The sequence below is a fragment of the Saimiri boliviensis genome, chromosome 10, assembly GCF_048565385.1.
Source record: "Saimiri boliviensis isolate mSaiBol1 chromosome 10, mSaiBol1.pri, whole genome shotgun sequence".
Taxonomy (NCBI): Eukaryota; Metazoa; Chordata; class Mammalia; order Primates; family Cebidae; genus Saimiri; species Saimiri boliviensis.
The window spans coordinates 18,753,040-18,765,403 of NC_133458.1; the positions used below are offsets into that span (position 1 = coordinate 18,753,040).

A 12,364-nucleotide genomic window follows, 5' to 3' on the forward strand; every position below is an offset into this window, starting at 1 on the left:
CCCAAGACAGAGAGGACGAGCCAGGTGCAGCTAACCTCGGCAGCACTGGAAAACGCAGGGCATCCTGAACTCCGTGCCAGGAGAGCCCTGCCTTGCTGCAGCAGGCGCCTTTCTCTTCCTGGAGGTACTCACAGGGCCAGCCTTGTTTAGAGACATGTTAGCAAAAAGCACACCCTTCCAGAAGGGATTCACGATGGACGTGATCGCCTTAGATAGAGCTTATGCCAGCAGCCATGTCTTAGTTGAGGTTTGTATTTTTTCCTAAATTATACAACTAATAAGCACTTAAAGATGCTAAATATAATTACACAAATACTATGTATACTGAGTATATATAGTATGCTATACAGAGATGGGGCCTAAATACAACTGAATTATGATCATCTGAAAGAACCAGACTTTTCCTTAGGAACTTATGGTATTTCTAGGCTCCTGAAGACTGACCTTCTTGATCTACTCATGAGGATTGGTGTGATTCCAGAGAGTTGGGCCTTCTATAAATCAAAAAACTACTCTCTTCCTCAGAATGAATTGAGTAGTTCCTGTTACTTTCTAGATGTAGCGCTTGGCTGCTCTTACAGTAGGTGGTGCTCTTGTGCTGTGTTGGGTTTTGGGGGCATTTGGGCATCTGTGGGGTTTGGCTTGATCTGGGAAGCGCTTCCCAGGGTTGTCACCTGGAGCTTTTATCTGTGCCAAGTGGAGGCTTGGTGTGGTGTGGAACTAACAGATAGAAAGGGCAGCCTCCCTTCTTCCCCTTCACTTCCCCAGCCAACCTGGGCTCCTCTCTCAAAGGAATCTGTGGGGAGCCTTCTCAGCCCCCTCCCTTTGATTTTTTAAATGCTTGAGTTTTCTATGGGGGGGAACCTGTCTTCATTTGCCTGCCTCAGTGACCCTAGATGAAGCTTCTTTCACGGTGGCTTGCACCATCTTTTTTTCTTCCTTTTTTCGTTAGCAGAGAGTGCAGATTCTCTGGGTGCAGAGAATCTTTTTTCTCTGTGGGTGCAGGGCATCCTGTGGGTGCAGAGCAGCTTTTCCTGGAAAACACCACCCCAGAGGCCTTTCCTTCAGAGACTCCTTCTTTCAAAGATTTCCCCAAAATAAAAATATTCCTCAGATTTTGAATTCTGAAGCACTTACTTTCAAAGATAATGCCTTTCTCAGAAATCATCTTTTCTTAGGTAGTTTACCTTCCAGCCCCACCCACACACCAACTTTTATTAGAGAATCAGTGGTGTATGTACAGGTTTTTTTTTTTTTTCATCTTCAAACCTATACTAGGGAAGTACTATGTGTTTTTGAATTACATTGAATTTTCCATGTTCCCTTCAAAAATACCTTCTCCTTAAGGGCTCTGTTCTCCTAAGGCCAAGAGAAATATTCTTTGGTTCCTTGTAATGAGGGTTACCATTATAATTCAGGCCTCACTGGAAATCCAGCCAGCTGCCTTTTTTTGTAAGTAATTTTTCTTTTTTTGAGACACTTCGGCTCTGTTGCCCGGGCTGGAGTGCAGTGGCGCAATCACAGCTCGCTGCAGCCTCCATCTCCCCAAGCTCAGGTGATACTCCCACCTAAGCCTCCCAAGTAGCTGTGATTACAGGTGCATGCCACTTTGCATGGCTGATTTTTGTATTTTTAGTAGATCTGGAGTTTCGCCAGGTTGCACAGGCTGGTCTCAAACTCCTGGGCTCAGTGATCCTCCTGCCTTGGCCTTCCAAATTTCTGGGATTATAGACATGAGCCAACCAAGCCTTGCCTAAATAAAGTTTTATTGCAACAACCACACCCATTCGTTAGCTTGATATCAATGACTGTTTTTGCTGCAAGGCAGAGGTGAGTAGTTGCTACAGACTGTATGACTCAAAAAATCTAAATATTTACTGTCTGGTCCTTTACAGAAAAAGTTTGATGCAATTTATCATCCAATCCAGACACTTTTGAAAGTGTAAGGGGGTGTCCTCCCCCATAGTGGGACAACAGGCATAAGCTGAGGTGGTCCTGGGCAACCAGGCTGTGTGATCACTCTCTTACAGCACCCACAAAGGATGGCAAAATTGGCGCCAAAATACTTAACTTTGATGACTAACAGTAAACACATGCAGGTTTCTTTCTGAAGAATGATAGACTGTATCTGAACACGTCTATGTGAAACATCTGTATTCTAAATATAGATGTTAGAATATAGAAAATTGAGTAAAACCTCTTCTTGGCCTGTAAGTTCTGACAGTCTTGCCTGCAAAATGAGGAGAAAACAGGAAGAGGAAGGACAGGAAGCGGAAGTGTCCTGGCCCAGGCGCTCCCGGCCTTCTGGCAGGATTCACGGGGCCCAATGGGAATCCAAGGGCACCATCCTTCCCATCGGCAGGTCGCCTCTGTCGTGTAGAAGTGTAGCCTTCTCTGAAATGCTGGCTGCCAAGAATGAGATTGGCGGTGGTTGTAGCCGCTGGGGCCTCTCCTCAGGCATCTGAGATCCGTTCCCACAGTGGAATCTCAGTGTCACTGGCAGTTTTTTGGTCACCATGCTGCAGTAGAGCCACACAGGCAGCCACCGGAATCACCGCCAGGAACGTCGTTTCTGTCTCTGGAGAAACCCTCTTACTTGTCAGTAGGCTGTTCCTCCAGACACGCCCTCCCTTCTTTCCACCCGTGAGCTGTAGGTTGATGGTACTTTGCTGACCAGGGTTCCTCATCTGCTCTTCAAGAAGATCAAGAATTGGAGAAGGGCCTGACTGTGGACCTTTATCCCCCATAAGAAAGGAGCACAGGTTCCTTCCAAGGTGACATCATCAACCAGAGGCCACCTTGGGGCTCCACATTCTCACTTAGAATTCCTTAAGGACAAATCTCACTTAGTAGAACCTCTACTGGGATATTGCGATTTGGGAGAAGTGGACTCATAAGCCCAAGCGTGTCACGTGCATGAGAGGGAGGTCACTGGTCGAGACTGCCGTGGAGAGAAGAGCAGAGCACCTGCCTCACCCCACAAGGGCAGTCGCTGCTTCCCGGCAGCTGGTGGTTCCTGTGTGCGGTGAGGGCCTGGTCATGCCGGAGCCTCAGACTCTACAAAAAGATCCCAGAAGTCTGAGTGTTAATATGAAATTTCCAGATGTTTAAAATAATGGTTATCCATGAAAAGAGTGTGCAGGCCCAGTAAAACCTGTCTGTGGGCTGACCGTGGTTTTACGAGTTCCGTTCAGTCTCAGTTTGGAGTTAAGAACCTACTGGCCTTCACGCTGGCAGGAATAATAACTGATCACCTGTTAGGAAGCATTTTCCAGACAGGGGGTTAAGGTGAAGACTATGTCTGTGGAGTCGTTTATCTTTGTAATAGACTCACTGATCCAGACGGTAAGGGAATGTCTTCCTTGGCCCCTTGAGTACGATGGTCCACCTCGCTGGGCTAAACTGCAGGCACGTAGCAAGTGAAGCATTCTAGATAGAGGCTGCCCACCCTTCCTCACAGAGGAGATGGGGTCCCCAGCCCCTTGAGCAGAACCTCTTCTCTCTTCATTGTGATGCTGCAGTCACCTTGCTGTTTGGGCTTGTGGAGCCTGTAAGACCAGAAAGGACTCTGCTTCCGTTGGTTCCTAATTTTGTCTCTTACAGTTTGCCCAGTGTAGATTACGACCATGTTTTCCTCATAACAGTATTGAGAAATGAGATTTTTTTTTCTTTTCTTTTTTTGTTTGGAGATAGAGTCTTAGTGTGTCGCCAGGCTGGAGTGCAGTGGCGCAATCTCTGCTCGCTGCAACCTCCACCTCCCGGGTTCAAGAGATTCTTCTGCCTCAGCCTCCCAGGTAGCTGGGACTACAGGTGCATGCCACCACAGCCAGCTAATTTTTGTATTTTTAGTAGAGATGGAGTTTCATCTTGTTGACCAGGATGGTCTTGATCTCTTGACCTCATGATCCGCTCACCTCGGCCTCCCAAATTGCGGGATTACGGGCATGAGCCACTGCGCCCAGCCTCAAAATAAGAGTTTAAAAAATCTTTATTGTTGCTTATATTCCTACCTCTTAAACAGTAGGTAGAGAACATAATTGAAACCTTTCTTAATGACTCGTGATCCAGAGATACCTTCATTTTAAAGACAAATGGTTCTGAATAGTTTTCGTAAAATATTGTAATTGCTTACACAATATACTGAATTTTTTTTTTAAGAGTCTAGGGTGCTCGCTTCGGCAGCACATATACTAAAATTGGAACGATACAGAGAAGATTAGCATGGCCCTTGCGCAAGGATGACATCCAAATTCATGAAGTTTTCCATAGAAAAAAATTAAAAAAAAAAAAAGAGTCTCGGTCTCTCTGTCACCCAGGCGGGGATGCAGTGGGGCAATCATAGCTCACTGCCACCTCCACCTCCCAGGCTCGGGAGATTTCTCCTGCCTCAGCCTCGCAAGTAGCCAGACCTGCAGGTGCTCACCACCACCCTCAGCAAACTTTTAAGCAATTTTTTGTAAAGATGGGGGTTTTGCTATGTCGCCTAGGTTAGTTTCAAATTCCTGGCCTCCCTGGAAATGATCCTCCTGCCTTGGTCTCCCATGTTGCTGGGATTACAGGTGTGAGCCACTGTACCCAGCCCACATACATAGTTTTAATATGCATAATTTTGAAAGTTTTGACCTTTTAAGGGTATGTAAGGCTATTTTCTGACAGTCAATAGACTGCTTTACTTTTTGGCTTCTATTTATGGAAATTTTACTAGTTTTTTTTCAGTACATATACTTTGAAATACATTTTTTGGCTGTTTAGGAGCTTTCAGTAAAAGTGTTCATTTCCAGGCACTGAAATGCTTTGGAAATAGAGTGTTATTGAAAAACTGATTGTTGAATGTTGCCAATGTTTTTCTGATTCAGGCCTCCCCATTCCTTCCCATGAAATGTCATGCACGTTCCTCAGATGTCATTTTTTAAATTTTTTTGAGACAGGGTCTCACTCTGTCATCCAGGCTATAGTACCATGATGTGATCATAGCTCACTGCAACCTCAAATTCCTGGGCTCAAGCTATCCTTTCACTTCAGCCTCCCAAGTAACTGGGACTACAGGTGCACATGACCATACCTGGCTAATTTCTTTCATGACCATACCTGGCTAATTTCTTTCTTTTCTTTTCTCTTTCTTTCTTTCTTTCTTTCCTTCTTTCCTTCTTTCCTTCTTTCCTTCTTTCCTTCTTTCTTTCTTTCTTTCTTTCTTTTTCTTTCTTTCTTCTTTCGAGCTGGAATCTCACTATGTTGCCCAGGCTGGCCTTGAACTCCTGGCCTCAAGTGCTCCTCCACCTCAGCCTCCCAAAGTCTTGGGATTCAAGGTGTGAGCCACTGGGCGCAGCCTCAACTGTCAGTTTGTAATTCTTAGGATAGAACTTCTCCTCAGTGTCAGGAAAACCGTTGAGGGTTGCCACAAAAACTCATGTGTGATTCTTCCTTTGCCATTTCCCACTGTAGTCGGATCCTGACCTCCCAGCCGATGTGCAGACGCCATCCTCAGTGGAACTGGGGAGGTATCCAGCCCTTCCCTTCCCGGCCTCCCAGTACATCCCACCGCAGCCATCCATCGAGGAGGCACGTCAGACCATGCACTCCCTCCTGGACGACGCCTTTGCCCTCGTGGCCTCCAGCAGCCAGCCTGCCAACGCCACGGGTGCGGGCCCAGGAGTCCCACCGGGCCTGCCGGTGAACAGCACCCCTTCCCGGGAAGAGAGGCGAGCCACCCAGTGGGGGTCTTTCTACAGCCCAGCCCAGACGACCAACAACCCCTGCAGTGTAAGTACTGGCCTAGAATTCTCTGGTGGGCAAGATGTTAAAGCTTTGTTGCCTGACTGCCACGCTTTGAAGCTCCACACAAAACTGTGGCTGCATTTTGGTAAGAATTAAAACACGGATGATGGGTCTTAGTTTTGATCTTCTACTATATTAATTCTTCATGTTGGAAGTATCCTTTTACGCAGGTTTACAGGCTCATGCCTGTAATCCCAGAAATGTAGGAGCCCAAGGCGGGAGGACTTTTGCTTTGCAGAGGAATGGAGGGGGATTTTATGGAAGCTTCTTTCTGGGTTCCTCACAGTATCATGGAATGGAGGTGGGGTAACTGTCGAATGCATCCTTGTTGATGTCCCCAGAAAAGTTGCAGTTTAGAATGTATCCAGATCATTCAGCTTCTTCTACAGCCACCTGGTACTGGAGAGACCCCTGAGGTTCCGGGACTATAGGCAGCCAGTCCCCATGTGGGCAGTGACAGCCACCTTCAAATGTCAGCTTCCCGTCTTAGGGGTTGACATTTCAGCATTTCGTCTGCCTTGGTTATCATTTATGTTTTTCTTAGACAGTCCTTTCAAGTTTACCTTCCTGAGAGACGGAGAAGTAAAACTCAAGGAAGTAAAGCTAACATTATTTTCTGCTAATTTTAGATGAAATGATTGGACTAAGATTTGACACTGAAGAGAAGTTAATAGGTCATGGTATGAATTTATTAGACAGAGAGTGTTTATACTGGTCCACGTTGTGATGGTGAAATTGAGTGGCAATAACCATATGGTAAAATATTTTTTACCTCTGAAATGGATTTGAATTTTCAAAGCAGGCCTTTAGCAATAGCTTGTTTCTTTCGGGGCATGGGAGGCATGGAGCCTACAGTGTGGGTACCTGCTGTCATGTGGGGTGGGGTGGGAATACCAGTCAATCGAATCATCCTTGTTTTTAATTTTAATATATAGCTTGTTCCAACAGATATCTTCAAAATTATAGCTGGTTTATAATTCAGGAAATGTGTGGTACAGAGCAAACCTCGGTGATAAATGTGGATACCGCTGCCATCTGGTCACTAAACTTTACTCATTTGCTTATCCAGTCAAATATATTTACAAAGCACCGGCTGGATTGTAGGTCCTCTGCTTGGGTGCTGGAGATAGAGTAGTGTCCAGTACAGGCTCCTGTCCTCCGGTTCTTGCATTCCACTGGAGGCTCTGAGACAATCGAGGCTCTGTGGACAATCGAGACTGTAATTCCAGTACAGCATGGAAGGTGCCATGGCAGGAGGAGGTGATGTGGGAGGGGCATCTCGCAGAGCCTTGAGGTCTTTTGCGAAGGACTTTTCTGGACGAAATAGCATCTCTGTGGAAGTCTCAAGGATAATTAGTGGTTGTCAGTTGAAGAATGTTGCAGGTGGTGGGAAGTATAGCAGAGGCACAGAAATTAAAGTGTATGGGACAGGCTTCTTTTGGACAAGAGGGAGGAACAGAGCCTGGGTTTACCTTCCTTCCTGAAACATGAAAACACTGAAAGGAGGGCTGAGCGCAGTGGCTCATGCCTGTAATTCCAGCACTTTGGGAGGCCAAGGCAGGTGAATCACGAGGTCAGGAGTTCAAGATCAGCCAGGCCAAGATGGTAAAACCCTGTCTCTACTAAAATACAAAAAATTAGCTGGGGATGATGGTGCATACCTGTAATCCCAGCTACTCGGGAGGCTGAGGCAGATAATTGCTTGAACCCAGGAGGTGGAGGTTGCAGTGAGCCGAGATCACATCACTGCACTCCAGCCTGGGCCAAAGAGTGAGACTCCGTCTCAAAAAAAAAAAAAAAAAAAAAAGGAAAACAAAAACACTTAAAGGAGTATCTGGGTGACATGACATTAGACATTAGACTAGAAGGGACAGGTATCAATGAGAAGTGAATTGAGCCCTCCAGTTGCTCCAGCTTATGTCGGGAGTTTGTAGTCATGGTGCAGGGGCTAGCACCCCAGGCAGAGCCCTGTGGTCTCCCTGAGTTGAAGAAATGGAGTTTGGAAGTCTGGGGAGGAAAAGGCAGCTGAAGTTCACAAGAGAGAGTACAGGAAAGGAGAGAGATGCCCCGAGCAGGATTGTAGGCATCTGCAGAGAATCTTTGAGTACTGATTGGTTTATGGGTGCACAGAAACTACCCAAAAGAGCCCCCCAAAAAGATCAGAAAAAAACAATCCTCAAAATTCACACAGGCCTGGGAATAAGCTGTTGCTATGGATTGAACTGTGTCCTCCCCAAAATCACAAGTTGAAGCCGTAACCCTCCACGTGACCGCATTGGAGATAAGGGCCTTTAGGGAGGTGATTAAGAGCAAATGAGGCTATAGGGGTAGAGTCCCCATTCAATACAACAGCTGCCCTTAGAAGATGAGGAAGAGACTCCAGAGCTCTCTGTCCAACCAGGTTAGAACACAGAGAAGGCAACTATCTGCAAGCCAGGAAGAAAGCCCTCACCTGAAACTGAACACTGCCAGACGTTGATGTAAGACATTCCAGTCTCCACAACTACCAGAAAATAAGTTTCTGTTGTCTTCATCCACCAGTTCTAAGGTATTTTGTTATGGCAGCCTGAGCAGGTGAATACAGTTTCTTTCCCAGCAGTCAGTGGAAATTGCATGATTCATGCAACATCAGTTAGAGTACTCGGAAGCATTTTGCCTTAAAGCTGTTCTGGTTCCACCTAACAAACCACAAAAGCATGACATCTAAACCCAAGCAAAACTCAAGAATATTTATAGAAACACAAAAATATGCAGCAGTCAGTAAGGTAAAATTAATAATGTCTGCATCAAATCAAACTAAACAGACAAATGAAGAAGCAAGAAAGTGACACACATGATAGAATTAGTAGACACGCGGTATGCAGTGGCTCACACCTGTAGTCCTGGCATCTTGGGAGACTGAGGCAGGAGGATTATTTGAGCCAGGACTAACCTGGGCAACACAGTGAGACTCTATTTCTACAAAAAGGTATAAAAATTAGCTGAGCACTACTTAGGAGGCTAGGGTGGGAGGATCACTTGACCCTGGGAGGCTGAGGCTACAGCAGTGAGCCATGATTGCACCACTGCACTCCAGCCTGGGTGACAGAGCAAGACCCTGTCTCAAAAAAAAAAAAAAAAAAACAAGAAAGAAAGAAAAAAAAAAAGAACTAGTAGACAGGATATTAAAAGAATTCTTACAATGGAGTTCCATAGATTAAAGAAGCTAGAGGAAAGAGTATACACATTAACTAGAAGCATTGAAAATATTAAAGGACAATCAAGCTTAGAAATAAAAGCTACAGTCTCTGAGATGAAAAAATATACTGGATGGGATTGAAGGCAGAGTACATATTGCAGAAGAAAAAAACTAGTGGGCTGTAGTAAGAAAAACGGTATGGTAGTGGCATAAAAACAGAAACACACACCAGTGGAACAGAACAGAGAGCCCACGAATAAATCCACACGTATGTGGTCAGCTAACGTTTGACAGGGGCAGCAAGAGGACGCAATGGGAAAAGCACAGTCTGCTCAGTAAATGATGAGGGGAAAACTAGATTTCCACACGCAAAAGACTGAAGTTGGACTCCTGTACACAAAAATCAACTCAAAATGAATAAAAGACGTACGTGTAAGAACCGAATTATAAAACTCCTAGAAGAGAACATGGGGGAAAAGCTCTTTGACATTGACCTTGGTGATGATTTTTTGGATATCACACCAAAAGCTCAGGTTATAAAAGCAAAAATAAATAAATGGTGCTGCATCAAACGAAAAAGCTCTGCACAGCAGAGGAAAACATTGAAAATGTTTCCGTGAAAAAGGCAACCTACGGAATGGAAAATTCTTATACCACATGTCTGATAAAGACTTAGTATCAAAAATTTATTTTAAAAAACTCTTACAACTCAATAGCGGAAAAATAAATAATCCAATTTAAAAATAGGCAAAGGATTTGAACAGACATTTTTCCAAAGAAGACATGAAAATGGCCAACAGGTATATGAAACAGTGTTCAATATCACTTGTCATCAGAGAAATACAAATTAAAACCTCTGTGAGGCTGGGTGCAGTGGCTCACGCCTGTAAGTAATCCCAACACTTTGGGAGGCTGAGACAGGCAGATTGCTTGAGCTCAGGAGTTCAAGACCCATCTGGCTAATATGGTGACACCCCGTATCTACTAAAAATACAAAAATTAGCTGGGCATGGTGGTGCATGCTGGTAATCCAGCTGTTGTGGTTGAGGCACAAGAATCATTTGAACCCAGGAGGCAGAAGTTGCAGTGAGCCAAGATCATGCCATTGCACTCCAGCCTGAGTGACAGAGCAAGACTCTGTCTCAAAACAAAACAAAACCCTTTAGGAGATACTGCTCACACTTGTTAGAATGAGTATTATCAAAAAAGTTAAGAAATAATAAATGTTAGCAAGGATGTGGAGAAAAGGGAACCCTCGTACCCTGTTAATGGCAATGTAGATTGGTATAGCCATCACGGAAAGTAGTGTAGAGGTTCCTTAAGAAATTAAAAATAGAACTACCACATGACCCAGGAATCCCTGTTCCTGGTATGTACCCAAAGAAGGTAAAATCACCATCTTTTAATGATATCTGCATTCCCATGTTCATTTCTGCACTATTCACAATAGCCAAGATATGAAAATAACCTAAGCATCCATTGATGGATGAATAGATAAAGAAAATGTTGTGTATGTATACAATGGAATATTATTTATCCTTTAAAAAGGAGATCCTGCTGTTTGCTACAACATGGATGGATCTGGAAGACATTATGCTAAGTGAAATAAGCCAGAAACAGAAAGAAAAACATTGCATGATCTCGCTTACATGTGAAATCTTAAAAAAAAGTACTAGAGGTGGGAGGGGCAAGGAAGGGAGACGGAGATGGAAGGATACAAAGTAGGGGATGTGTAGGATAAGCAGGTCTAGAGATCCAAAGTGCCAAATGAGGACTATAGTTAATAAAATTTGATTATATTGAGGATTTTGTTAAATAAGTAGATTTTAGCTACTTCTGTCCCAAAAATATATGTGAGGTGATAAATATGTTAATTTGCTTCGCTGTAAGTAACCATTTTACTATCTGTATGTAGCCAGTACTATTACGTTATAAACTTCAAACATACCCAATAGAATTGTTCTTAAAAAGATATAATGGCCCAACATTTTCCAAATTTGGTGGAAACTGAAAATCCACAGATCCGTTGGTTGGTGAACACTGTGTAAAAAAACATGAAGAAAACTATACCAAAAAAGGCCATAGTCTAAATTGCTTCAAACGAATCAAAAAGATCTTAAAAGCAACGGAGAACAAGAACTCATTATATACAGTGGAACAAAGATAAGGATGACAGAGGAAGTCTCATTGTCCAGAAGACAGTGAAACAAATCTTCAAAGAACGGAAGGACCAAATGATTAACCTAGAATTCTGTATCTAACAAAAATATCTTTCAAAAACTAAGGTGAAATAAAAACGTTTTCAGACATACAGAAGCTGAAATAATGCATCACCAGCTGACATGCATTATAAGAAATGTTACAAGAAATCTTTAAGGCAGAAGTACCGTGATACCATATGAAGACCTGAATCTACATAAGTATATGAAAAACAGTGGAAGTGTAAATATGTGTGTGGGGAATTATTTTTTAAAACCCTCTCTTCATTATTTAAAACTTAAAAAAGGATTGACTCTTTAAAATGAAAGTAATAAGCATATATTGTGGGGGGTAATAAATATATAGAAGTAAATATATGAAACAGCAGCACAAAAGGCCAAGAAAGGAGAAATGGAAGTTTGCTATTTTAATGTTCTATTGTTCTAAGGAAGCAGGATAATAGTGCTTACTGGTAGACTGTGATAAGTGAAAAATGCATAATGGAAACCATGAATAAGCCACAAAGGAGTCAAAATGAAATCATTTTTTAAAAGCACAAAATAAGGCAGAAAAGGAAGTGAAAGCAATAAAGCACAGATAGGAAAAATGATAAACAGATACCAATATGGTTGATTTAAATCCAGCCCTATCAGTAATCATATTACATATAAATAGTCTAAACATCCCTATTAAAGGGCAGAGCTTGTCAGTTTGGAAAAAAAGGAAGATTTGAGTATATGCTGCCTACAAGAAATTTTCATTAAATGCAAAGATACAAATGGGTATTAAGGAGAAGTATGGAGAAAAGTTTGGAGAAAGATATGCCATACTACCACTAATCATAGAAAGCTGGCGTGGCTGTGTTAATATGAACCAAAGTACCTCTCATAGTAAAGAATATTATTAAAGATTAAGAAGATCATTTCATAATGAAGTGGTCAGTTCATCTGAAAAACATAAAGTCTTACATGTTTATATACATAGTAATAGAGCTTCAAAATACATTAAGCAAAAACTGATAAAATTGCATGTACAAATAAATCTACAATTATGTTGATGAGAATGTGAACAACTGGAAGTCTTATGAACTGCTGGCGGAAATGTAAAATAGCACAATCCCTTTGAAAAACAGTTTGGCAGTCTCTTTAAAAAGTTAAACATATATCCTACCACATGAACCAATATTCTATTCCTAAGTATCTACCCAGGAGA

General features: G+C 42.9%; 1 protein-coding gene and 1 non-coding gene across 5 annotated transcripts in view; both read left to right on the forward strand.

The window, feature by feature from the left end:
* Positions 1–12,364, forward strand: part of KIAA1549 (KIAA1549 ortholog) — a 151,534-nt gene that overhangs the window by 118,358 nt on the left and 20,812 nt on the right. For all 4 annotated transcript variants that reach the window (XM_074379018.1, XM_074379020.1, XM_074379019.1 and 1 more), the window contains one exon: positions 5,443–5,760. In XM_074379018.1, coding sequence (XP_074235119.1) covers positions 5,443–5,760 — 318 coding nt within the window. The remainder of the gene's footprint in view (positions 1–5,442; positions 5,761–12,364) is intronic.
* LOC120365429 (U6 spliceosomal RNA) lies at positions 4,167–4,273 on the forward strand. Its single transcript, XR_005580371.1, has one exon. It is a non-coding gene; the product is annotated as a U6 spliceosomal RNA (small nuclear RNA).